Genomic DNA, 24595 nt, shown 5'->3' with positions numbered 1-24595 from the left:
AGGTGGCAGCAGGCCTGCCTGCAAGTCGTGGCGGTGTCACCAACTCCTCTGCAGAGCCACGCATTCCATGCTTGGCAGCCGTCAGCAGGTTTACCCAATGCGCAGTGTAGGTGATATACCTGCCCTGATCATGCTTTGCAGACCAGGTATCAGTAGTCAGATGAACCCTTGCCCCAACACTGTGCGTAGGCCTGACACACACGCTTGCAGACAACTAACTGCTATTCAATCTATTACAGTCAAAATTTTATTTTATTTTTTTTAAATGTACACTACTGTTACACCAGATATGAGATGCACTGGTGTGACACTGTGCCCTGGCAGGCCCTGAAACGCACACACGTGAAGAAAACTGACTGCTATTATTTCACAGTCAAAAAAGTGTTTGTTTGTTTTTTTAAATGTACACTACTGTTACACCAGATATGAGTTGCACTGGTGTGACACTGTGCCCTGGCAGGCCCTGAAACGCACACACGTGAAGGAAACTGACTATTATTTCACAGTCAAAAAAGTGTTGTTTTTTTAAATGTACACTACTGTTACACCAGATATGAGTTGCACTGGTGTGACACTGTGCCCTGGCAGGCCCTGAAATGCACACGTGTGAAGGAAACTGACTGCTATTATTTCACAGTCAAAAAAGTGTTGTTTTTTTAAATGTACACTACTGTTACACCAGATATGAGTTGCACTGGTGTGACACTGTGCCCTGGCAGGCCCTGAAATGCACACGTGTGAAGGAAACTGACTGCTATTATTTCACAGTCAAAAAAGTGTTGTTTTTTTTTTAAAATGTACACTACTGTTACACCAGATATGAGTTGCACTGGTGTGACACTGTGCCCTGGCAGGCCCTGAAATGCACACGTGTGAAGGAAACTGACTGCTATTATTTCACAGTCAAAAAAGTGTTGTTTTTTTAAATGTACACTACTGTTACACCAGATATGAGTTGCACTGGTGTGACACTGTGCCCTGGCAGGCCCTGAAACGCACACGCGTGAAGGAAACTGACTGCTATTATTTCAAATTTCTCGTTTTTTTTTTTTTTTTAAATGTACACTACTGTTACACCAGATATGAGTTGCACTGGTGTGACACTGTGCCCTGGCAGGCCCTGAAACGCACACGCGTGAAGGAAACTGACTGCTATTATTTCACAGTCAAATTTCTCGTTTTTTTTTTTTTTTAAATGTACACTACTGTTACACCAGATATGAGTTGCACTGGTGTAACACTGTGCCCTGGCAGGCCCTGAAACGCACACGCGTGAAGGAAACTGACTGCTATTATTTCACAGTCAAAAAAGTGTTGTTTTTTTTTTTAAAATGTACACTACTGTTACACCAGATATGAGTTGCACTGGTGTGACACTGTTCCCTGGCAGGCCCTGAAACGCACACGCGTGAAGGAAACTGACTGCTATTATTTCACAGTCAAATTTCTATTTTTCTTTTAATGTACACTACTGTTACACCAGATATGAGTTGCACTAGTGTGACACTGTGCCCTGGCAGGCCCTGAAACGCACACGTGTGAAGGAAACTGACTGCTATTATATTACAGTCAAAAAGTTTTTTGTTTTTTTTTAAATGCAAGCTATTGTGACACCAGATATGAGTGGTGGCACTTGGCAAGTGGGCACAGTATACGTTGTGAGCCTGACACACACGCTGGCAGGCAGGCAACTGCAATTAGATTACACAGGGAAAAAAAAAGCAGACTGATGTTCTAGCCCTAAAAAGGGCTTTTTGGGGTGCTGTCCTTACAGCAGAGATCAGATGAGTCCTTCAGGACTGTAGTGGACACTGAATACACTATTTGACATAGGAACCGAGGATAACTTAATCGCATATTACCAACATAACAGTGAGTACAATAGTTTGAAATAATGAACCAGAGCGTGAGTGAATACACGCGAGCACATGTATATACCTATATTTGCATACACACACCCCCACCCACTATATACCTACATATATATCTACCTATTAAGATATATATGATGTATATCATGGTTATCTACATTTTGCGAGTCAGGCATAAAACTGATCCGGTCAGTTGCAGCACCTGCTATTGAGGGGAGCTAAGGGGAATGACAGTATAGAAACCTATATGTCTTTGTAAGGGGCTTAATACCGTAAGCTAAAGGAGGCATACTGTGATGCTATGTCTAGCTGAAAGGCAGAATTTTACTAGTAGTAAAAAATCGCCCTGAATTAACATAGCTGATTCTATGAGGAGGGAAGTGGTTCAAGGATACACAGTGAAGTTACGTACAACCATGAGTAGGAAGTTGTGCAGTAAATCGTAGATACCTAGCACCTAAAGATACGATGATGTAACGTAAATGAGTGAGATGTAAGGCCAGCTTGTGGATCCAACCGAATAATCTATAAAACCTACCTAATGAATGTAGTATAAGGGGTAACCTGTAATAACTATGTTACCAGTAATGCCCTTGATACTAATATCCTCTAAGCCATGACCCCTATGGAAGAAAAAACGGATACAAGTGAAAGCAGCAGTCCTAATAATGAACCTAAATATATAATAAATTATGTGAGAAGTATCTCCGTGGCCCTGCCCGGGACCTCCTCGAGAGTAGAACAACAGACTTAAGATAAAACAGTAGTGCTGTTAAGGGACATAAACGTGGTAATATAGTCAAGAGAGTATACTATACACTTGAGTAGAATTAGGATAAGGATCTTAAACTTAGTTAAATAATTATATACCAGGGCATTAATTAAGGTAACATACTATACAGAACTTATGAGAACATCTAATCCCCAGTTAAGTGTCAAAGACCCGGTCTCCCTTAAATCCCGAAACAGATACAAGAAATCGTAGTCATACGTTAGAAATTGAATATTAATAGCATAGGTGCAGGTTATACAGTGTTGATGTTGGACATAGGTTAAGGAATCGAGCCTTAGTGACATGTGTATAGAAATACACCGGTGAACATTTAGAGTCTTAGTTGAGTGAAAACCAAATAGTGTTTATTTAAGCGAACCAGTGTATCGTCAGCATTTACTGACAAAGCATGAAAAACGATGAGCAAGCAAAGCGTTTGCTTTACCTAAATTAAATACTATCTTCAACAAAACATAAGACTAACTTAAAATATTGACATATTCAATATCAATATTGACCAATATAGGCCGATATTTAACACCCAGTATTAATCGAAACAAAGAATTTATAAACATTCCATAAGATTACGTGTAGAAAACAAACATTAAGGACTAGACAAACTAATGAGGGCCATATGTGGGCCGGAATAACTGTAACCAGTAATCAAACGAACAGTGAATTGTGAATATTAGCAGTAATGGAACTCCAAAGCAGAGTTCTCTGTGGATCTGAAACAAATATAACAATTGTAATTCCTGCATTCGATCGCTATAAAATATAAATATAATACATATATGTATAAACCCACCTAATTGCTTCTGGAGAGCAAAACTTTAGAGTCGTGCCCGAAAGATTAAAGGCCTTAATGTAACTTAAGTTAGAAGGTAGATAACCTCCCTATTGTTGAACAATAAGAACTGGCAATTAACCTGAATAACACAATTGAGTCCCCTACAAAGAGAAACATGCGTAACGTCAGAATATATGTATAAGGCATGAAAAATAATTAATAAGCAAGCGTTTGTTTGACCTAAATTAATCACTTTAAAATATCAAACTTCAAATATAGCCTGTGCAATATCAAAACTGACCACTAGAGGTCGACAATTAAAACATACAGTATTTAACTTAAACAGTGAAGTAAAACAATTTGTATGAAATCATGTGAAACCTACTGCTAAAATAGGGTGTTCAGTTATAAATATATGAACGGTCCTTGTGGTGGGCTAACTTTCATATATAACCGAACGTTCTGAGATTAACGAAAACTGCACGAAATAATAGTTTGAGCAATACAACAACTTGGTGTTCGTACATTTGAGCTGAACAAGTGCGTTAGTGCACATGCCCCGAAAGCCTGCTAACCTAAGTGGGATATGAACAGGCTGGAAATAGCCAAAAGACAGTACTATAGCCTAATCGTTCGCATAGCCACGAGAATACATAAAAAACAAATAGATGTATGCGAAAAAGAGATTAAAGCATAGAGCCGTCACGGAATGATGCTCAGCACCAGCGACTTAGGTGCGACAGATGGCTCGACTCACGTTTTTTATGATTTAGTCAACGAAGTAAGTGGAGCAGGTATGGGAGACCTGTCGAGGTTCTGGAGAGTTGGAAAACAGCAAAACGGATGACCAGGGGCTGCAGGACCAGGTAAGCATTCCCACTAGTTGAAGAAGGTAAGTAAAATGGCGATTTGTACAGACCGGAAGTCACGGTATGCAAATCGCCAGACTGAACGATAATGGGGAGCGGTCTGGCGTCCTTAAGAAGGGAAATTAAGCCCCTTCCATAACTACAGGCCCAGCTTTCCATATATATATGTAAATATATATATATATATATGTAAAATATATATATACGTGGCCCCTGACTATAGTTCAGACTGTCCCTTCACCAAGCCACCAGTGACCTCTAAGGACTACTAGACCCTAAACCTCTAGGGACTACTGCAGCATCCTGGTACCTCTGCTCTATGTAATGAAGGGGAGCGCCCTCAATCTGAAAGTATCATCAGGTAGCTCTCCTCCTCAACCCTCTGCTAGTGGTCTAGGAAGCAGAGTGACATACAGACTGTCATCAAGAGCAGATAAATTTAAAGAGGAACTATGAGGATTTTTTATATTTAATAATGAAGTGTTTTGTGAGTTTTTAGAAATAAAAGTAAATACACAAATCCAAACATTTATCCTGGAACTGAGTGCCTCCACTAGGTTTAATGTCAATTACTGTATAAGTTGCGTTCTTATCTATCGCTGATCATGATTTGTGGAGGTGGATAAATAGAAATAGTAAAGAGACTTATTAAAATGTTGCTTACACATTTACATCTAATGTAAATCTGTTGACTTTTCTTTATCTTTGATGGGGCCAGGGGGGTTTCTCTCTTTTTTTTTTTTTTTTGCAGTGACAAAATTAAGTTCTAATTTTTTCGGTTCCTGTTTCACATGTCTTTTTTTAGATGCTTTAAAAGTGTCAGTCTTCTGACATGGAAATTTCTGCAAAAGTTGGCCGGATTTACGATAATGAAAACCGCCACTTCTTAAATCAGTTTTAAAACAATTTAATAAACAATAAAAAAAACAATTAGTGCTTTCTGTGAATGCAAGAGCTTTGAAAATAAGACACACCTATGTCAAAACAAAGTCATAAGTGTCCTTCTGTTTTGATAGATAGAGATTAAAAGCATTGTTAGCCCATGTTAAAGGGACACTACAGGACAGAGTAGGATTATGGTTGCCCAGGGTCCCAGGCAGATTGTCTGATTGGAGCCCCGTCCTAGAGCCTAGACTCTATTCTGTGAGTGTAGTGTGTGTATGTGGTGGCAGACTGTTGTATGTGTGTGGGGAGACTAAGTGTTGTGTGTGTGAGAGTGTGTAGTGGCCGAGTGTTGTGTTTGTGTAGGAAGCTGAGAGCTGTGAGTGGGGGGAGATTGAGCGTGAGTGTGTGGCACTAATATCAGCTGCTGATCACTTTAACAGCCCCCTTGTGGTCCACCGTTCACGCAATTACAGCACTTGTTGTGACGGCCTGAGTCATTGAGAAATGATTGTGAAAGTTCTCTTAAAGTCATCTGCACTTGATTGAGGTACAGACCACAATGCTACTTTAAGGAGGTGAGGGGAACAGGGCAAAGCAGGAAGATGTTTTTATCCTCACAGTCAGAGTCAGAGTTCCAGCTGTATGAGCCAAGGCCCTAGGCGAATTCCTATGTCACCTAATGTGTAATCCACCTCTGCTATAGGGATTGGATTTACTCACATTTTTTACTGCAAAAAAAAGATAATACATTAAAAATAAATATATATTTATTGGTTCCTAAAACTTCTGCACGTGTACAGGCAAATGTCATCAGCATACAAACCCATTCAAAAGCGGGAACCTCTCATTACAATTCTATGGGAGAGATTTATTAAGGTTAAATTGGTGTTATTTTAATTGCAAAGTGATCAATGTTGAGACATGGGTAATTTCACCTTATTTACCACTTAGCTCCAAAATAGCACCCATTTTCCTTGATAAAGCTCCCACTATATGGTATTTTTTTTGTTCCATAAACCACTGTCCAAAAGAGATTTATAGGATATATAGGTCATATCTGATTAGCAGAATTGCTCAATAAGCTGGCAGATGTCATAGCACAGCTGCTGCAATTTATTAATAGTTTTTTGAATAGGGCTGTTTACCTGAGCCATGACCACACAATGGCGCAGATGAGAGTGTTTGTGTGTGTGTGTGTGTGTGGCTGCTAGTGAGTGAGCTTGTGTGTGTGTGTGTCTGCTAGTGAGTGAGCTTGTGTATGTGCCTGCTAGTGAGTGAGCTTATGTGTGTGTCGGCTAGTGAGTGAGCTTGTGTGTTTGTGTGTCTGCTACTGAGAGAGCTTGTGTGTGTCTGCGAGTGAGAGAGCTTGTGTGAGTCTGCTAGAGAGAGCTTGTGTGTGTGTCTGCTAGTGAGTGAGCTTGTGTGTGTGTGTGTGTGTGTGTGTGTCTGCTAGTGAATGAGCTTGTGTGTGTGTGTGTGTGGGTGTGTCTGCTAGTGAGTGAGCATGTGTGTGCCTTCTAGTGAGAGAGCTTTTGTGTGTGTCTGCCAGTAAGCTTGTGTGTGTGTCTGCTAGTGAGTGAGCTTGTGTGTGTGTGCCTGCTGGTGAGAGAGCTTGTGTGTGTATGTGTGTCTGGTAGAGAGTGAGCGTGTGTGTGTGTGTGTCCGCTAGTGAGTGAGCTTGTGTGTATGTCTGCAAGTGATTGAGCTTTTGTCTGTGTGTGTCAGTAAGCTTGTATTTGTGTACCAGTAAGCTTGTCTGTGTGTGTTAGTGAGCTTGTCTGTTGTGAGCATGTGTGTGTGTCAGTGAGCTTGTTTGTAGTGAGCATGTGTGTGTCAGTGAGCTCTTCTGTAGGGAGCACTTGTGTGTGTGTGATAGTGAGCTCATCTGTTGTAAGCTTGTGTGTGTGTCAGAGTTTGTCTGTACTAAATTTGTTTGTGTGTACCAGTAAGCTTCTCTGTGTGCATCAGTGAGCTTGTGTTTTTTATGTCAATAAGCTTATGTATATCAATGATATTGTCTGTGAGCCTGTGTATCAATGAGCTTGTGTCAGTGAGATTGTCTGTGTCTGCATGTGAGTATGCTTACTGTTTAATTTAAATACCCTGAAAGAATCAATATTTTGAATTAGAAAAATAAATATACCAATAATATGTATGGCTATGTCTTGCTACCCCCAGATAATTTATAAACACATTAAAAAAAATAATAATGTTTTTTTATATATATATATATATATATATATATATATATATGCACATTACATGGAACGATGGCCTATGGGGCTGGCATAGATTTATTTTCCAGGGCTGCTTTGTATCCCCAGTCCAGCCCTGTGTCACCACCACCAAAGGGGATGCCCCGCACGTCAACTTCTCAACTCGGAGTAATCTATACAACAACGGGCCATTCTACACAGCCCTTATACCAGTAACTCACCACGGCCCCCAAATACCCGGAACACACTTAGTTTTACTGAATACATCTACTGCTTGCATCTAGGTACTCTCACCGGGTCGGATGCCTAACTCCCAGTCCGCTATGGACATACACAGATTTGCATTACCGATATACGGTCCATGAGATCCTGGTAGCCAAGCACTCTTTACCCTGAAAGGACCGCTGAATGATAGTTATGCTGGTTAACTCGAAATTTGCGATTACATTCATATGCGTGTCTGGTCCCTGGATATCAATATGCTGCCCGAATACCAATTGTTGTTCTCACATTACTCTCACTATATTTTGCCATATGTGAACTTGTTGTAATACATATATGTAATACCTCAATAAAAACAGATTGTCAATAAAAAAAATCTTCTTTAACCTCAATCATCAAAGAAGCTGTCTTATCACTGCCACTTTAAGTCATTGTGTGTAAAGAAAAGGTGACAGGGGACATTTTTGCTGTATAACCAATGCACGAACATACATTGGTATGGTGCTTAGAGTGAACCTTTACGTGAAGTACAGATTCTTACTGGATGATAAAAAAAATGTCAGTGAGTAGAATGACATGTAGACATTCACAATATAAAAGACGTTATGTACGTACAGAGCAAATACTATGAAGAACTTAAGAGACATAACCTTAGATTCCAACCTTGAGAATGTGTTCCTGGCATAGTGCATGATACTTTCAAAGTCATAGGTCTCTCCCAGAGAATTAACTTCACCTTGCTCCATTTTCAGAAAGTTGTATTCCTGACCTATAATGACATCCAACAATAAACAACAACCTCAGCATATCGTAAAGCTGTAAAAATACTTTAATAACATAATGGAACACTTTCCAAAATTGTCGAAAAGCTACTAGTAAAAATAAACAAACTAAAAAAAGTATATGTTATTTCTGAAGAAGAAAATAACTATTGGAAAAGCAATATTCCATTGTGAGTTTGCGAGTTGAGGACTCTATATTGGAATGTATTCAGAAAGCCTCAAGTTCCTAACACAAACCTGATTTACACATCCATCAAATATTTATTTGCACGTGATCAAAGAAAATAATGAATGATACATATATAACTGATATTATTTAAAAGGATTTTTTCTAAATTAAATTCACCTTTAAAATGTAGACTTATAAAAATGTTACATACACCCCATGATTATGTCTGATGTTTAGGGCCTTCTGGAGGTGCAATATAAGATACTAGAAAGTGCAATATAAGGGCTATTGAACTTTCAATAAATCCATGAACAGGGACACAGTAAGTTATTCTTTTTCACTTATCCTACAAGTACAATGAATAATGAGATAGATATGCTAACATTTTTGTATATCATCTACAAATTACTTTGTTTACTATTTTATTGGCTTTAAAAGGTAGTTTTATAATGTTTTTTTCTACATAACCACTATTTTAGAGTTCTATGTAGGTCTCAAAACACATGATGGATTCTGCTGGGCTTAATTCTTCTCTAAATATAACTACACTAGGTTCCCATTTTCCAATTTTGGATTGTTTGCTTTGTAAAGCTTATGACCTAATGTCATGGGTGAATTTACTTTGTGTAAATGCTTCTATATTATATTTTGAGAGCTCAGTCTCTTCTCTCCTTAATTGTTGTGTTAAAGCAGAACCTAGTATGTACCTTTTTCATAAACACATAACATGCCTAACCTTGTCCTTTACAGATCTCTAAACACACAGTCATGAGTATTTTGGACATCACATTCGATCAACAGAGTTCAATGTAACCACTAAAAAAGTCATTCATATTACATTTTCTCCTAATCCATTATCAACCCATAGCAATGTCCTTTAAAACATGAAGAGTTCCCACTTATGTTGACACATTTTTTCAAACTAGGTATGTAACACAAATATAACAAACAATTTCCCCTCACAATTATAACATGCACTCTTCATACCTTGTTGTATGTTCTCTCTTATAATGGACACATGTTCATCTCTGTCTGGTCGAGTGTGTTCATGCCAAAATCCAACAACATGACCCAACTCGTGGACCACAATGCCAAACTTATCACAATTTTTGCCTATGGATATAGCCTGAGGACCTCCTCCTCGACGACCTACATATGAACAGCAGCTTAAAAGATTTTAAAAACAATTATAAATAATTCTCTACATTTAGTGCCTTGTGCATATATTCTGTAAGTGTGGGTATATTGCGTGTGTGCCATCTTTTCCAACATTACCAACAGTGGGCATACTGTGTGTGACATCTTTGTGTCTTTACAACCTTATGATTAAAGCTTTGCTATTGATTCATAAAAACAAATACTGCAATGTCTAGGTGATGGACCACCACCCAAGAACATCAAATAGTGTCATGCTCTGGGCCTGCATGAGTGCTGCCGGCACTGGTGAGCTACAGTTCATTGAGGGAACCATGAAAGCCAACATGTACTGTGACATACTGAAGCAGAGAATGATCCCCTCCCTTCGGAGACTGGGCCACAGGGCAGTATTCCAACATGATAATGACGCTAGGCACACCTCCAAGACGACCACTGCCTTGCTAAAGAAGCTGAAGGTAAATGTGATGGACTGGCATGCATGTCTCCAGACTTAAACCCTATTGAGCATCTGTGGGGCATCCTCAAATGGAAGGTGGGGGAGTGCAAGGTCTCTATCATCCACCAGCTCCGTGATGTCGCCATGGAGGAGTGGAAGAGGACTCCAGTGGCAACCTGTGAATCTCTGGTGAACTCCATGCCCCTGAGGGTTAAGGCAGTGCTGGAAAATAATGGTGGCCACACAAAATATTGACACTTTGGGCCCAATTTGGACATTTCCATTTAGGGGTGTTCTCACTTTTGTTGCAAACGGTTTAGACATTAATGGCTGTGTGTTGAGTTATTTTGAGTTGAGTTATTTCTTCAGTGTTGTCACGTGAAAAGATATAATAAAATATTTACAAAAATGTGAGGGTTGTACTCATTTTTGTGAGATACTGTATATGCTAACAATATTTTGAGCCTTTTGAACGGTATGGCTCTGAACATACATGTGTTTGGGTGCTTCTGGCGGCAACTGTACCTCTTCTGTAAATCAAGGTCCTCCAGTCAGGTGCATAGATAAAATGAAACACAATGGGAGCATACAATAGTGAAAAATACCTCTGTGGTAATAGTGAATACAAATATAGGTATATAGGTCTTGCTCACTTTTACCTGGAGTCCATAAAATATTGGCTCCAAGTTTTTGCACACATTGCCAGATAAGGAGTGGCAATTCCCCCTTTCTTTAACCCAATGAAGTAGGATATAAGGCCAAAATATGATGTTAAAAATATATGTAACTTTAATTATAATTTAAACATAAAATAAAAAAATACATACATACAAAATGTAGTTCAAATCTTTCTGGCCTCCGAGACGCATTTCACCTGGTATCTGGACTTTCGCAATCGGTATAATGCTGTCCTTGGGTTCTTCCTTTTATTAGGGACGTTTTTAAATTGTATCCGATCCCGTTTGCTCTTTTCTGGGGGCGAGGTAGGGCGTTTTCTTTCCTTCATTGTCCAATAAGTGCTTCTTTTGGGATGTTCCCCCTTCGTGTTCACCTCGTAGTAAGGTTCCATTCGATACGGATATGGCGCGGCGGCTGTTTTTTCAACACGTCACTTCCGCATCGTGGCCATATCTGTTTTATTGAACTACAAAGTCCAGGATTTCTAGCGCACAAGTGCCCGTATTGTTCACATTAATATCAAATACAGACATCAGGAGCAGAAAAAAGATTAAAAGAAGGGGAAAAAAACAAAAAAATATATATCTTGATATATGTAATAAAACAACCTCAGGTAAAGGTTATTCCCAGAAGAGGTAAAGGTAAGCAAGACCTATATACCTATATTTCTATTCACTATAGCCACAGAGGTATTTAAAACTATTGTATTCTCTCTTTGTGTTTTATTTTAGCTATGCACCTGACTGGAGGACCTTGATTTACAGAAGAGGTACAGTTGCCGCTAGATGGGCACAAACATGTGTACGTTCAGAGCCATACCGTTCAAAAGGTTAAAAAATATTGCAAGCATATATATACCACACGCTTACATATTATGTAACCTTTTGTACTATGTTGCACTATTATATTTTTTCTGCTTCTTTTTTATGTATATGAGATCATATTACCCCACACTTGTATAGGGGTAAGTTTAATTATTAGTATTATTTATAAGCGCTGCACTCGCACTTTGATGTTCTTGGGTAGTAGTCCATTACCTAAACATTGCGGTGTTTGTTTTTATGTATATGTAAGTGGGACACTTTTGGGAGTTCCCACAGAGTGCCACAGCTGCTGATTGGTAATTGTTTTCACTTATATAATCGATAAGCGCCACTATATATACACATTTCTTTCCACATCACATCTTATCCTCGCTAGTCATTCAGTTTGCTACTTTTGAACATTTTATGACAAGTATTTATTTTTTTACATTTTTAATATTATACAGTACAACGTAATAATGTGTTTCATTTGGAGCATTAGACCTCTATAACATGTAATGTATAATTTCCCTTAAAGTATATAAAAAATTATAAAAACTAGAAATGATAATCTAATTCCAATCATCTCAATAATTATAATCAATACATTTTGTTGAAATACTTTTCACATGAGACTTTAAAAAACAGAGCACAAAACAGCAAATTGAAATGGTTAATTTAGTCTGTTTGTTTCTTTTACTCAAGTGTTTATGTCTCATTTCATTGTCCTTAATATGATAAAAGACTCCATTTGCCCAATTAGGACAAAAGTCTGCAATTAATTTTATGAGGAATTTACTACATCTTGTGTTTATTTAAGTCAAGCTATCCAAGCTGTATGTTCTGTATAGAGCTAGTTATTCAAAGAATATTTGTAGTTTAATTAATTCAGATAAAAACCAAGATGTTTCACCAGACTCCGATTTTAAAAAGTGTTATGTGGGAAGGAAGACAATGGCTTGGGGTTTATAAAGTTGCAACCAGTACTACAAATTGTGCATGTACAATAGGTTTCCTTATCATTTTATTTCATATTTTTTTACATAGAGACCTTTAACTGCCTTGATTTGTTTTTATTAAGTATGATATTTATCATCTGAAATTGATAAACGGCATGTGCAAAACACTTGTAAATTATGCACATTTAGTTTGGAGGGGAAAAATTATTGGTTGTAAATCCAGCTCTGTTTACAACCTAATTTCATCACAAGTACTGATTTTAGGGTAACAATTTGACAACTAGTGACCTAAGGGATGATTTCATCTGAGCAAACTATTTAACAACAGTAACTTTCTATAAGCTGAATATCATTGGTCTTTGCTTCCAATTAATCAAGTTCATTCCCACCCTTTTTTCAAATATTTTTTTCATTATTATTGTTTTTATTTATTTTTTTTAAACGTAGGAAAAATAACTAAGGGAAGGGGTACAAAAGATAAAAAGGGGAAATGGGTAAGAAAATTATCTTTCCATCCAAAATCATATACATATTTAGGGGGACAGAAAATCTTTTTAAGATACATAAAATATGACATTAAACATAGAGAATATAATTATAACATTCTATGCATTGCTAAACATTATCTAATTTTATCTGATTTTCCAAGTAATTCCCACCCTCGTGAGTACTTTTTTGTATTTTCTGAAAATAGAGTAACACAATAGCCTGCAATGCAATCAGCCTTTTTCTTTTATAAAGATATGTTATTATGGTGCCATACCCTTTTTTATTATTATGGAAATAAAGTAGAAAGTCTCAGGAGAATGTTTGTGAAATGTCTACTTAGATATTTCTCCATTGACAGTATTCACCAAATAGTTTGGTAATTAGAGACACAAAACATATGGAACTTCTAGGGTCAGTTTTTTTTAAAGATTCCTAAATGTAATTTTCAATCATGTAATTTCAATAAACATAGTGAATGGAAACATCTTTGTTTCATATGGGATATGTATCATATGGGATAAGTACAATTCTCGTTTTATTCTTTGAGTCTTTCATGTGCATAGCAAGTTACGCATAATTTACATTACATGCAGTAGAGGGTGCCCTCTACTGTATGTAGGGTTTTCTCTCTACAGTTTTTTGGTTGTTACTTTAAGGAAGGGAAGTAATCTGATTTTAAGTGGCTGCCTACACTGTGTTGAACTGACCTTCACAAGCCAGTCTGTATTTGCACAGAACTGACATTAGCCAATTCCGGGCTGGCTAATGACACACCTATGATGGGTTGCAGAGGGATTAATCTCTGAATGTGCAACATTTCAAAGCTAAATGCTGTACATACAAACTCCAAGTACCATGACCACTTCAAATCAATAAAGTAGTCTTGGTTCTTGGAGTAACCAATTAATCGTCATGTACTACTCTTATCAAGCAACCAAAACGACTAGGTACCCCACAGGGACTCTAAACTTTAATTTATTTATCTACACTGTGTAAAGGCCAGAGCTTGTAGACTTTGAGTAATAGATATAAAGGTATAAATACATATTTTTTCACACAGGAAGTCCAAATGGGAAAATTAGATGGATACCACTTTTCTTTTTGCATTTTAGATGGGTTTTATATATAAATTGTACTTGTGGAGACACTCATTTTATTCAAGTTAACTGACATGCAATATAATGATATACATTTTGAATATAGAGGGATAGAGGGGTTTAAATCACTTTCAATTCTCATACTTACCCACATGTTCTATAAGTAAATATAATGAAACTTTCTTCATCAGTTCTTTCTACAAATGTTACACATGTATATTTTTCCCAATGCCTCATCGCCTGCTTAAAAATTGCTCTTTGAGTGCCTGAAAAGATAAAACAATGAACATATCATACAACTTTGGGATCAGTTCAGCAGTGATGGGTTCCGTATAACTACATTGCATGATCTAAAAAACATTTATTTATCTATCAAAATCATCACTTCAAAGTATACTACAGTGCCTTAAAAGAAAATATTAAATTTTTAATTTCATTCAAATCATTGTTGAAATCACTAATCCAATTTTATTTCATAACTTATAAAATAAAATAGGGCAAATATGTATCTAGGTTCATATACATAATAAAAGGACTGGTACACATTGTAAAACAAAAAAATTATAAGACAAAAAACATTAAGCATGTTATTCATGAAACTGAAAAAAGTCCTGACAACGTATAGTTTCGTGCACCGAGCTGTTCCTTCATGACATATCTGAAAACACTTGAGAAGCTTGAGAAAGATCCGTTGTGGGATAGAAACTTCCAATAGACCTGCTGAATTGATCCGTGAGTGTTTGGACTATAACTTTTGTTCAACTATCACAGGAGGGATAGCCAACCCCAGGTTGCACCAGGATTGTAATAATTGTGCGGCATTCCTATCTTTTTTGTTTAAAAAATGTTTAGAGAAAATGTTTGCGTAGCTTGATTGTTCATCAAAAATTAATTTCAATGAATATGCCCAAGTCTGTATTTTTAAAGAATGTAATTAAGCATGCCCGCATTCTTATTATCAGGATGCCTTTTTGAATACTGGCTAAGCATCAGGGCAAGTCTTGGACTCTTCTGGCCGGTTACAATTTTTTCAAGAATAAATAATAATTAAAATAATAATCAAAATTATTCTAAATGGCAACTAGATATGCAAAGGTGCCAACCACAAGGATGACTAGAATGTTCCATTGTGGCCAACAGCCTTAATATAAACTTGAAGGGTATTTTAAAACTAATTTCTCATTTTATTCATTTCTGAATTCTACTAATTATAGTTACTGCACTGGACTCCTGGTGCCAAACTTAACCAAGCTACCAAAAATGTTATAAACTGACCTGTGAAGTTTCCTCCTATGACATATGGTATGACTCCTCCAGGCCAAATTCTTTCAGTTCTTGATGTTGCAGCCCTGCGAATTCTTTCGTTATGTTCTTGATGATGCACAGTGGTATACTGCATTGTAGGGTTTTCTGTTACTGTATAATTTAGGGGGACACCTGGCAGGGAGACATTTGCAGTGTTGAATTAAGCCTTATTTGAGAAAACAGTACATCATTCATAAATCTGCATCCCAATTGTTATTTACTAAAGTGAGAAGTGTCAAAAATTGAAAGTGAATCTAAAGTGTTTTTCAAATTTAAGGCCAAAATAGCGGATTTATAAAAAAATATCTAAAATCAGCTATGCTTCCAGTTTGGCTATTTTGGTCTAAAATGTGAAATTCACTTTGAATTGCTGACGATTCTAACATCAGGAATATCAACTCATTTGCCAAATTCACACCCACTGTGTAAACTATTTGAAAGTTTGCAAAATATGGACAATACACCAGGTCAGCTTGACTTTCAGAACCTACAACCCCACCAATCTTAGCCTCCTAAAATATGGCACTCTAGGCAAACATCTATTGAGTCTAATTTTGAAGTTAATATAGCTTAACATACCGTATATAAAAAAAAAAACATAAATATGCCCTAATCAGGGTTTATTTAGTAAAATCATTTTCACAATTCGCTGTGTATTCGCTGAGTTAATCCCTACGTATGATGTATAAACAGTCATCTAGACAGATTACAAGGCAACACTATAAAATGACAACATGAGTGGCCATGTTTTCTGGATGGTCAGCTCCTTTTAATATATTGGTTATCCTAGTCTACAAATGTCACAGCTCCTGTTCCTAGACTAATTACTGAGCTCCCGTTGGCACAGCAGGTGAAGGTACAACCTACCTGTCTTATCGATCCTTATCTAAAATAATAACATTTAAAAAAAAAAAAAATCTTGGTATGTCCATATACAGCAAAAACAGTTGCATGACAAAATAAAACATCTACACTATACTTAATATTGGAGGCAGTTTGTGAAGGAATAACCCCATCACTTGTTTTTGGCACATTTAGTTGGATATACATTTGTTTATTTTGTCCGTACCCACTTTGTTCGGTTCCCGAACGAGGACCACCCCAGAACCTCATTAGAACATGGAACACTAAGTACCCAGTACGAAAACCGCAAAGGAAACAATTAATAGAATGCTCCACTGGGTGGCCGGCATTTAGTGCAACCGAACGCACGTGGTTGACAGAATGCAGAATATCACCCACAACAGCACGTACTATTTTTAATGGGTTTTGGTCAACACCTAAGAAACCCAAAGCCCTCTCAGAATGTTACCAGGCCTTGATGGAGATGATGCCTAATAGAGACTTCCCATTCGCCAAACAATGGTCTCTGGAGATTGGCTGTGAGTATGTGTGTGTAATAGTGTGTTTATATGTCTAAGTGCATATGTGTATGTCAGTGTGTGCTTGTGTAAATTGTGTTTGCAACAGTGTGTGTTTGGAACAGTGTGGGTGGCAGCATTTGTCATAGGGTGGATGTAGAAGTATGTGTGTAGTAGAAGTGTGCGCAGGTACAGTAAGGGTAGCAGTATGTGGGTGTGTAACATTGTAGAAAGCAGCATGTGTAGTAGTATGTGTGTCTGTGTGTGTAACAGTGTGGGTAGCAGTATTGTAGTGGTATGTTTCTGGGGACAGTGATGTCAACAGTAAGTGTGTGTATTTGTGGCTGGGGGCAACAGTGTGAGTAGCGGTTTGTGTAGTACCATATTTTCTAGCAGAGCTATTCTGGGTCCAGTCCATTCCCATTCTTACAGCCAGTCATTTCCAATCTCCCTCGTAGAGATCACTGTGTTCAGTCTGATGGGGTTCGGCCATGCAAAGCTCACTGTCTTCAGTCTGTGGGGGTGGGGCCATGCACAGATCACTGTGTTCAGACTTTGGGGACGGGGTCATGCAGATAGCTGTGTTCACAATGAGGGGCGGTGTCATGAACATATCACTTTGTTCAATCTGAGAGGCAGAGCCATGCAAATATCACTGTGTTCCGTCTGAGGGGGTGGGGCCACACAGAGATCAGGCGCTCTCTGATTGCATACAGCGATACCATTGCCCAGCAGCCTCTGTGCCGGTCAGCAAACATCAATCACTGGGCCTGTGGTATGGAGTAATCTCATAACGGGCAGAATATGTCCCCCATCAGGCATGCGCCTACTCTGCCCATTAAGGCCTACTCTACCTAATGGGAAATCTGGCCCTGTTTATAATGCAGGGCCACTAATCTCAGGGCTGAACTTTAATTTGCTGCCTGGTTACATACACAGGCAACAAATGTTATCTGCTATTGCTACCAATACTTCAGTTCTCGTTGACACAATGCAATTTCCTCTCATGACATATCACAAAAAGAAGAAGAATTGAATTAAGTAGAGCAGAGATAAATAGCTACTTTTTAGGAGTACTACAACAACAACCAATGTTGGGAAGACCAGGATACATCGTTCCTGGTGCTGCGCTAAGTATAAAGCAGGAATCCCAAGCTATGGTCATCCAAATGTTGATGGCCTACAACTCCCAGAATTCTCTAAATGCAATAAATTGCCAGAGAATCATGGGAGTTGTAACGCAACAACATCGAAGGGCTGGAGTTTTAATGTTTTAAAGAAACTACAACTCAGCTTGTATTTATTTATTAGCCAGATGTTTTTATATGCTAATGAGCAGCAGACTGTGTCACTGCAGAGGTTCTCTTTTGTAAAAATCCACAGAGGATCTTGTAAGAGGTTAGTTGATAAAGTCACCTAAAATGTTATAGTTCACATCCCATGAAAGAAACGTGTTCTTTTTGACACATTTGGAATGTTGGAATGTATTTATTTATTGAAAGGCTTAATCCTGATAAACTGGAAACATCACTTCCACCAAAATGTCAGTGCAGAGATTCCATAAGACAAATGGGACCTCATGTAGATTTATGGGCCTGCAGCATGGATTCTTACCTTGTTACCTTAGTGTGAATTTCCACAGTCAGACACTTATGAAACCTTTACTTTGCAATCAGAATGGGGTCATGCTTCTGGTTCTGCATAACATACATAATTCAGTGTTGTCAGAAATGTGCAGATCTTTGAAGATGATCCCTCTCATCCAGTGACACTTGTTATCAAGCTGCAATGATTTATTCTCTTCTCTCTCTCTCTCTCTCTTCTGAATGTGTGTCTGTGTGTGTGTTTCTGCATGTATGTGTGCATTTGTGAGTGCTTTTGTATGTTTCCTTGAGTGTGTATCTGTGACTCTGACTGCACCATTTACTTTGAAGGAATCTCTATTCCTGCCCTCCCCCTTCCCCCCCAACACACACAGAATTGTTATCCCCACACAGCTGCTACCTCCCTCTCATCACATATTCCTTTCAAACACACACTACACCCCCTATCCCTGCATACAATCATGACAATTCCAATTTACCACACACAACACAAAGTACATTACCAATTCTCCCCACACATCATGCAACAGCCCCATATCACCTCAAAGACACACTAAAGCCCTTATCCTCTTAAACACATACTTGAGACCCCATCAACGTACAGACCCTATTTACATGCAAACACACACACAAGCTAGATCGCAACCAGCCTCATCCACACACACAAACCTACAACAACCTCCCTCTTACACATGCAACACAACAAACGACCAGCTGCGCACATGCAACCCCACAAACAGCATTCCCACTATCATACAAAACCACAAACAGCCTCAACTCACATATAGATACCCACCTTCTCCCAGCCTTGTTCCACCTATCATACAATTACCGACTTAGTCCCACTTATCATTTAATTTGAGCCAAAACCAGTCACATTCACACATCCAACCCAAGACGCCAAACTAGTAACATTAACCAGGAAGGAGGGCAAATCTAGCCCTGGTTGACATCTATTTTTTTAACTTGTGCTTCTCTATGTTTTACTCTGATTTATTTGCTCTATCTCCATACTTTTAAACACAAATAACAAAGATTAAATAAAACATTCTGTCAAATTTGGGGTCACTATCAAAAACATCTTAATGGTAGCTATGTGCAAACCTCAATTCATCTTACTTGACCTGAATTACTGAGGACAAAAAAAAATCAAATGTATTTCCTGGAATATCACTTAAATGGATATCGTTTAAAAATAGGACATTTCAGATTGCTTCCTCCACTGCCAATTAAAATTATATTCAATGTCTACAGTGAATTCCACTTTAAATGCCAAAATTCTGATTTACAAACCTGTAAAAAAGGATTTAATTATATTCTGAAATGTGCTACCCATCGCATGTATAGATATCTTTATCCTATATGTGGAAACTACCCAGGTACACTTTTTAGAAAGGAAAGGATGTACGGAAAATGAAAGTTCATGAGCGAATAGTGAGCCAATGTACATAACCTACAAACAAATCTTTAATAACGAATATCCCTGTTTTGCATTAACTTATGATATATTGGATTGATGCCATTTCTGGGACAGTGCTCTATGTAAAAATATATAAATCATTAAACTAGCAGCTATTTAAAATTAATGGTGCTAGTAACGTATGTTTGCATACTGGGTTTGCCAAGGAGTTTTTATTTAAATAAATACAGAGTTCAAACAAAAATTATAGGTTTAATCTCACAAATGTCATAGGTTTTTATATGACTTAGTGCTGCAGTATATAATTAAACCATTTTGCATTAAATTTTACATCCAAGCTTTGTGTGATCAAACACCAATTATCATAATTTTTAGCCCAGTAAAAATGGAAGTAAAACAACACCTATAAAGCTTCTTAGTTTGACCCAGAATCTCTAGGTTTGGCAGGTAGTCGTTGGGACTTCGAATGAAAACCTCTTTCTATAAGTAATGGTATAGTAATTTCTGACACCAAACCAAATTTCTCTCCAGTTTAGATGAGGTTTTACCCCATTGCTACTGGTTCATCACATTAACCAGTCCATAAGTTTAAAATCTTGAATCACCCCTTGCCTAACTTTGCCTTAGAAATTCCCCTTTCTCTTTGGCCCACAACTGCGGGTGAAGTTAAACAGTAGAAAGATGGCTCAAGAAATAGGCAAAGAAAATTCTGTTGATGGTGTCACTTACACGGCAAGAGTAATTATGTTCCAGTACTGAAGGGTATAAGCAAACTTGTTATTTTCACCAGATTTTACCAGATGCATATAGCAAACAAAATTAAATGCCTAGTCTTTTGTTCAGAATAACACAAGCTTGTTGTAAATCTCAGTGTCCTAGTTCAAGTAAGTCTTTAGTTTAGGAGAAAACACTTGCATAGGGTGTTGTAAGATTAGATTTTGCATTTGGGATTGTAAAATCAAATGACTCCAGTTCTGGACTGACCACTCATGGGTGAAAGAGTCAGTAGTTACCATATGTAAATGTATATTCTAAGCACCATAACCAACTCAGCTTATTGTAGTGGTATTGGAGCAAGGAATCAGGGAGTCCCTTCCCGTCATTTTTGTTCATACCATTTTCAAACGGTTTGACAAAATCTGAGACTCTCCTGGCACCCAAAGTCTTATCACCGAGACTCCAACTTAATAATGTGGAATTTCCACTTCGACATTATCCATACAGATCTGTCCATAAAAGGTATAAATATTTACAGCTTGTGCCATAACATTTATATATTTTTCTTGAATATGAAAACTGAATATTGAGCAAATTATCACTCCTGCATAATCACATTTTTTAAATATATCTGATATAAAGATGTATTCTGATTAAATGATTCTCCTACACACATAAATTATTATTATTATTATTATTATTATTATTATTATCATTATTATTAAACATTATAATTGAGATTTACTAGAGTCTTGAAAATTTAGTGTCACAGAAAAATAACACCAAAAATGCTATTTACAAGCACAGGTCTCTACTGTCCTGAATTTTCAAACTGTGCAGAGCCCTCCATTGAGGTGGAGGGTGAAGATAGATGTATTTTGGGGGTTCATTGCAATGCACTCTTATTTTTCTGGCAGGTTTTTTTATTTTTTGTAATTTTGGGTGGTTTTTCAATTAAAAAAATTAAGTTGAATATGCAACAAGCACAATCTAAATGCCCTGCACATTCCATGAGGTTAGCACTTTTTATGTCCAAAGGGAAAATAATGAATATGACAGACCTAAACATCCAAATATGACAAAGAGCACGTCAGAAGACTATGTATTATCGGCATTATTCTATATGCCCCCATAAAATAAACACTCAAGGAGTGTTTTAGAATAAGTTTTACTTACCTCAATTCAGCATCAGGCAAAGCTCCCCGGTGCTCCTCAGCTCACCCCTGTGTGATGTCAAGGTCCAATCAACACCCCATGTCATGTCAACGTCCAATCAAAGACTTCTCATAGAGAAGCCATTGAATTGAGGATTTAAAGGACTCAGTGTGCATGCAAACACTCAAAGTCAACAAACAGAGAGAGGGAGTGAGTGCATGGAGCTGGAGGGAAAACGGGGATTAAAAAAATAACGAATGGGATTGGGAAGATGGAGGGCTTCCCTCTGTGTGGGTGGGAGGGAGGGAGAGAAGAGGCTCTGCCTGCAATGGAAAAGCTGTATTGTCTATTGGCAGTGTGCAGTGTGCGCTGATGACAAATGTAAACTATGCACAGAATTGACACAAGATGACCCGGAACTTCTGGGCTGCGTAAGTTACAGGTGCTGAGGGTGCAACTTGACCTCAGCACACAAAAATGTATCTGGTTGTGCAGTGTTTCAAGCTAAAACACTGCAAATACAGACTCCTACCTTCATGACCACTTCAAAAAGCAAAAGTGTTCATGGTGGTAGTAGCAACCCTTTAAACTGATCCTTTCATCAAGTTTGGAAAGGAAATGAATTCTTTGTTAAATTAAGTATGTGTAAAACAAATTAGAAAAACGCATCCCTTTACCTTTAATTTATGACATTATCCTTCAGCCATACACATGCACCTTAGATCAGACAATGTTCACATTTGAGAGTTAGTCGGTCTGATGATGTCACTGCACTTGCCGTTAGTGAAGCAGGGAAGACCATAGAGACTATATAGAGGTTTGCAAACAGTCTGATCCAAGGTGCATGTAACTGCCTAAAGGTTCTAGTCATATACTAAAGGTAGGGATCCGTTTTTCTCATTTTAACATATACTTAATTTAACACAGAATCTGTTTTCTTTTAAAACTGGATGAAACTTTTGTTATATTAAAAAATAGTGATGAGGTGACAGTTGTCCTTTTAGCAAATATGAGGGATGATTGTAAGAGGTTTTAAATAAATATTTTGGGGAAAGTTGATATTACTACAGCCAATGTTAATCTTTCTTGGAATAAATATCCTGTTTGCAATTTAATGTGAGTCAATGTATGGTTGATGCTGGTTTGAGTGACCTAAGAAGAAAATGAGTCTCATTCTGTCATCTAGGTGATACAATACAGGTGTGCAACAATGTCTATTTAGGTAGCCCACTTGTATACACAACAATTTTACAGTTCAAGGAGAAACATGTATGCATGTGGAATTAATATCCTTGGAATGCAAAGTAATGATTTCTACCAGGTGTGTATATTTTCGATTCACATCCATTATAGTTGAAGGATATATAGTATATTTAACTGTCACAAATTTATCCAATGTAGAAAAGTTTATAAAAAGTGGGCTAAAGTGCTAAAGGTGGCATCACCATGGAGACCAGTAGAACCAGCAGGCACATGCGATTTGTAACTTTTACAAGGTTACACAACTTTTTAGAACAGAACACTTTGGTCAACCTTCCCTGTTGTAATCATTTTCCGTGACAAGTAAAAGTTAAGTTAGGTTAGGAAAAACTGTAGTGTAACAGAAATAGTTGGTAGGCAGTAGGAAAATTAAAACACTGAAGCAGTAGATAAATTAATTTTCAGTAATGCTTTCGCAACATAAACCATTATATGTTTTCAGTTTATAAAAAAGTAAATAAAGATACCCAAAGGTCTGGATAGGGTGCCACATTACCCTTTTTAACTTGGCGAGTAAGATTTGATGATGATGAGTCCATGCTTGAAGTGTTTAATAACTCACGAAGATTACCTGGAAAAGGAAAAGAAAACATCATTGGCTGGTAGACACAAGACTAATTTGTGGCATCTTTTTTTTACATTCTTTATTTAAGAATTTTTGTCAAACAAAGTTAACAGCAAAAAGAAAATAGGAGAAAGCATACAAGTATGAGTAGATACAGGAGAATACGTCCGCATGGCAATCAGTACCTCATATTAACAGAAAGCTCAAACAGTAGACAAAATAGCATAAATTTTGGTCACATTGGACCATGAATAGGTCAGTGAAAATGAACATAGCAGCAATGACTTGATAATTTAGAAGGCATAAGAAGGTAACTAACTTGTAAGAAAAAAAAATGGAAAGAGGTATGGGAAACTGAGGGGATGGGTGTAGCTCTAATGAACTATCGTGAATAATGAATGGGTGGATGAGTGCATGACCATTATTTGGTAGCTAATAGTAAAGTCATCAAAGAAGGAGAATTATGGTAAAGAGAAATAACAGTATACAAAAGAAAAGTAAAAGTAAAGATGAAAGAGGGAGAAATGCAAGGAGAAAATGGGAGGTAGGAAGAAAGAAGTAAAGGGAAATAGGGTAGAAAAGGGGAAGGATACAAAAGAGTTAAATTAGAGTCACATAAGGGTCAAGACCTGTTAGGAGAAAGAGAAAAGTTGGTTATATATTGCCACATTTTACGTTGTGATTTTGGCGTGCCATGAGTCTGGTTTGAAAGTGATGTATGGCATCTTTAAAGGCATTTAAGTATAAATTGAGCATTAACAATTCATCCAATTGTGTATTTTGAGGCTTCTGGTACTTGATTTCAAAGCACAAATCTGGACTCATATTGATGTCCTTTTTAAAAAGAGGTGCTAATTTGGAGGGGTGAAAATTATGTAATTGGTTATTCGGGTTACATTCAATTTGCATTCATCAGCTAGATGATTTCCTGTAAAATAGTTTTCACCAACCCATTCTCAAAAAAAAACCGGTCATATTGAATGCAATGGATGTAACATGTTCTGAGGTGGTC

At 37.5% G+C, this 24595-nt stretch overlaps 1 protein-coding gene across 1 annotated transcript in view; it reads right to left on the bottom strand.

Annotated features, from left to right (window-relative positions):
• Positions 1-24595, bottom strand: part of TLL2 (tolloid like 2) — a 157745-nt gene that overhangs the window by 29549 nt on the left and 103601 nt on the right. The window contains exons 3-7 of the mRNA XM_063433561.1: positions 23515-23589; positions 15472-15633; positions 14345-14462; positions 9564-9742; positions 8289-8394 (exon numbers count right to left, since the gene is read on the bottom strand). Of these exons, the coding sequence (XP_063289631.1) occupies positions 8289-8394; positions 9564-9742; positions 14345-14462; positions 15472-15633; positions 23515-23589 (640 nt within the window). The remainder of the gene's footprint in view (positions 1-8288; positions 8395-9563; positions 9743-14344; positions 14463-15471; positions 15634-23514; positions 23590-24595) is intronic.

The sequence above is a fragment of the Pelobates fuscus genome, chromosome 10 (genome assembly GCF_036172605.1).
Source record: "Pelobates fuscus isolate aPelFus1 chromosome 10, aPelFus1.pri, whole genome shotgun sequence".
Taxonomy (NCBI): domain Eukaryota; kingdom Metazoa; phylum Chordata; class Amphibia; order Anura; family Pelobatidae; genus Pelobates; species Pelobates fuscus.
Note: the sequence above shows the minus strand (reverse complement) of the source record. Positions and strands in the feature narration are given on the sequence as shown.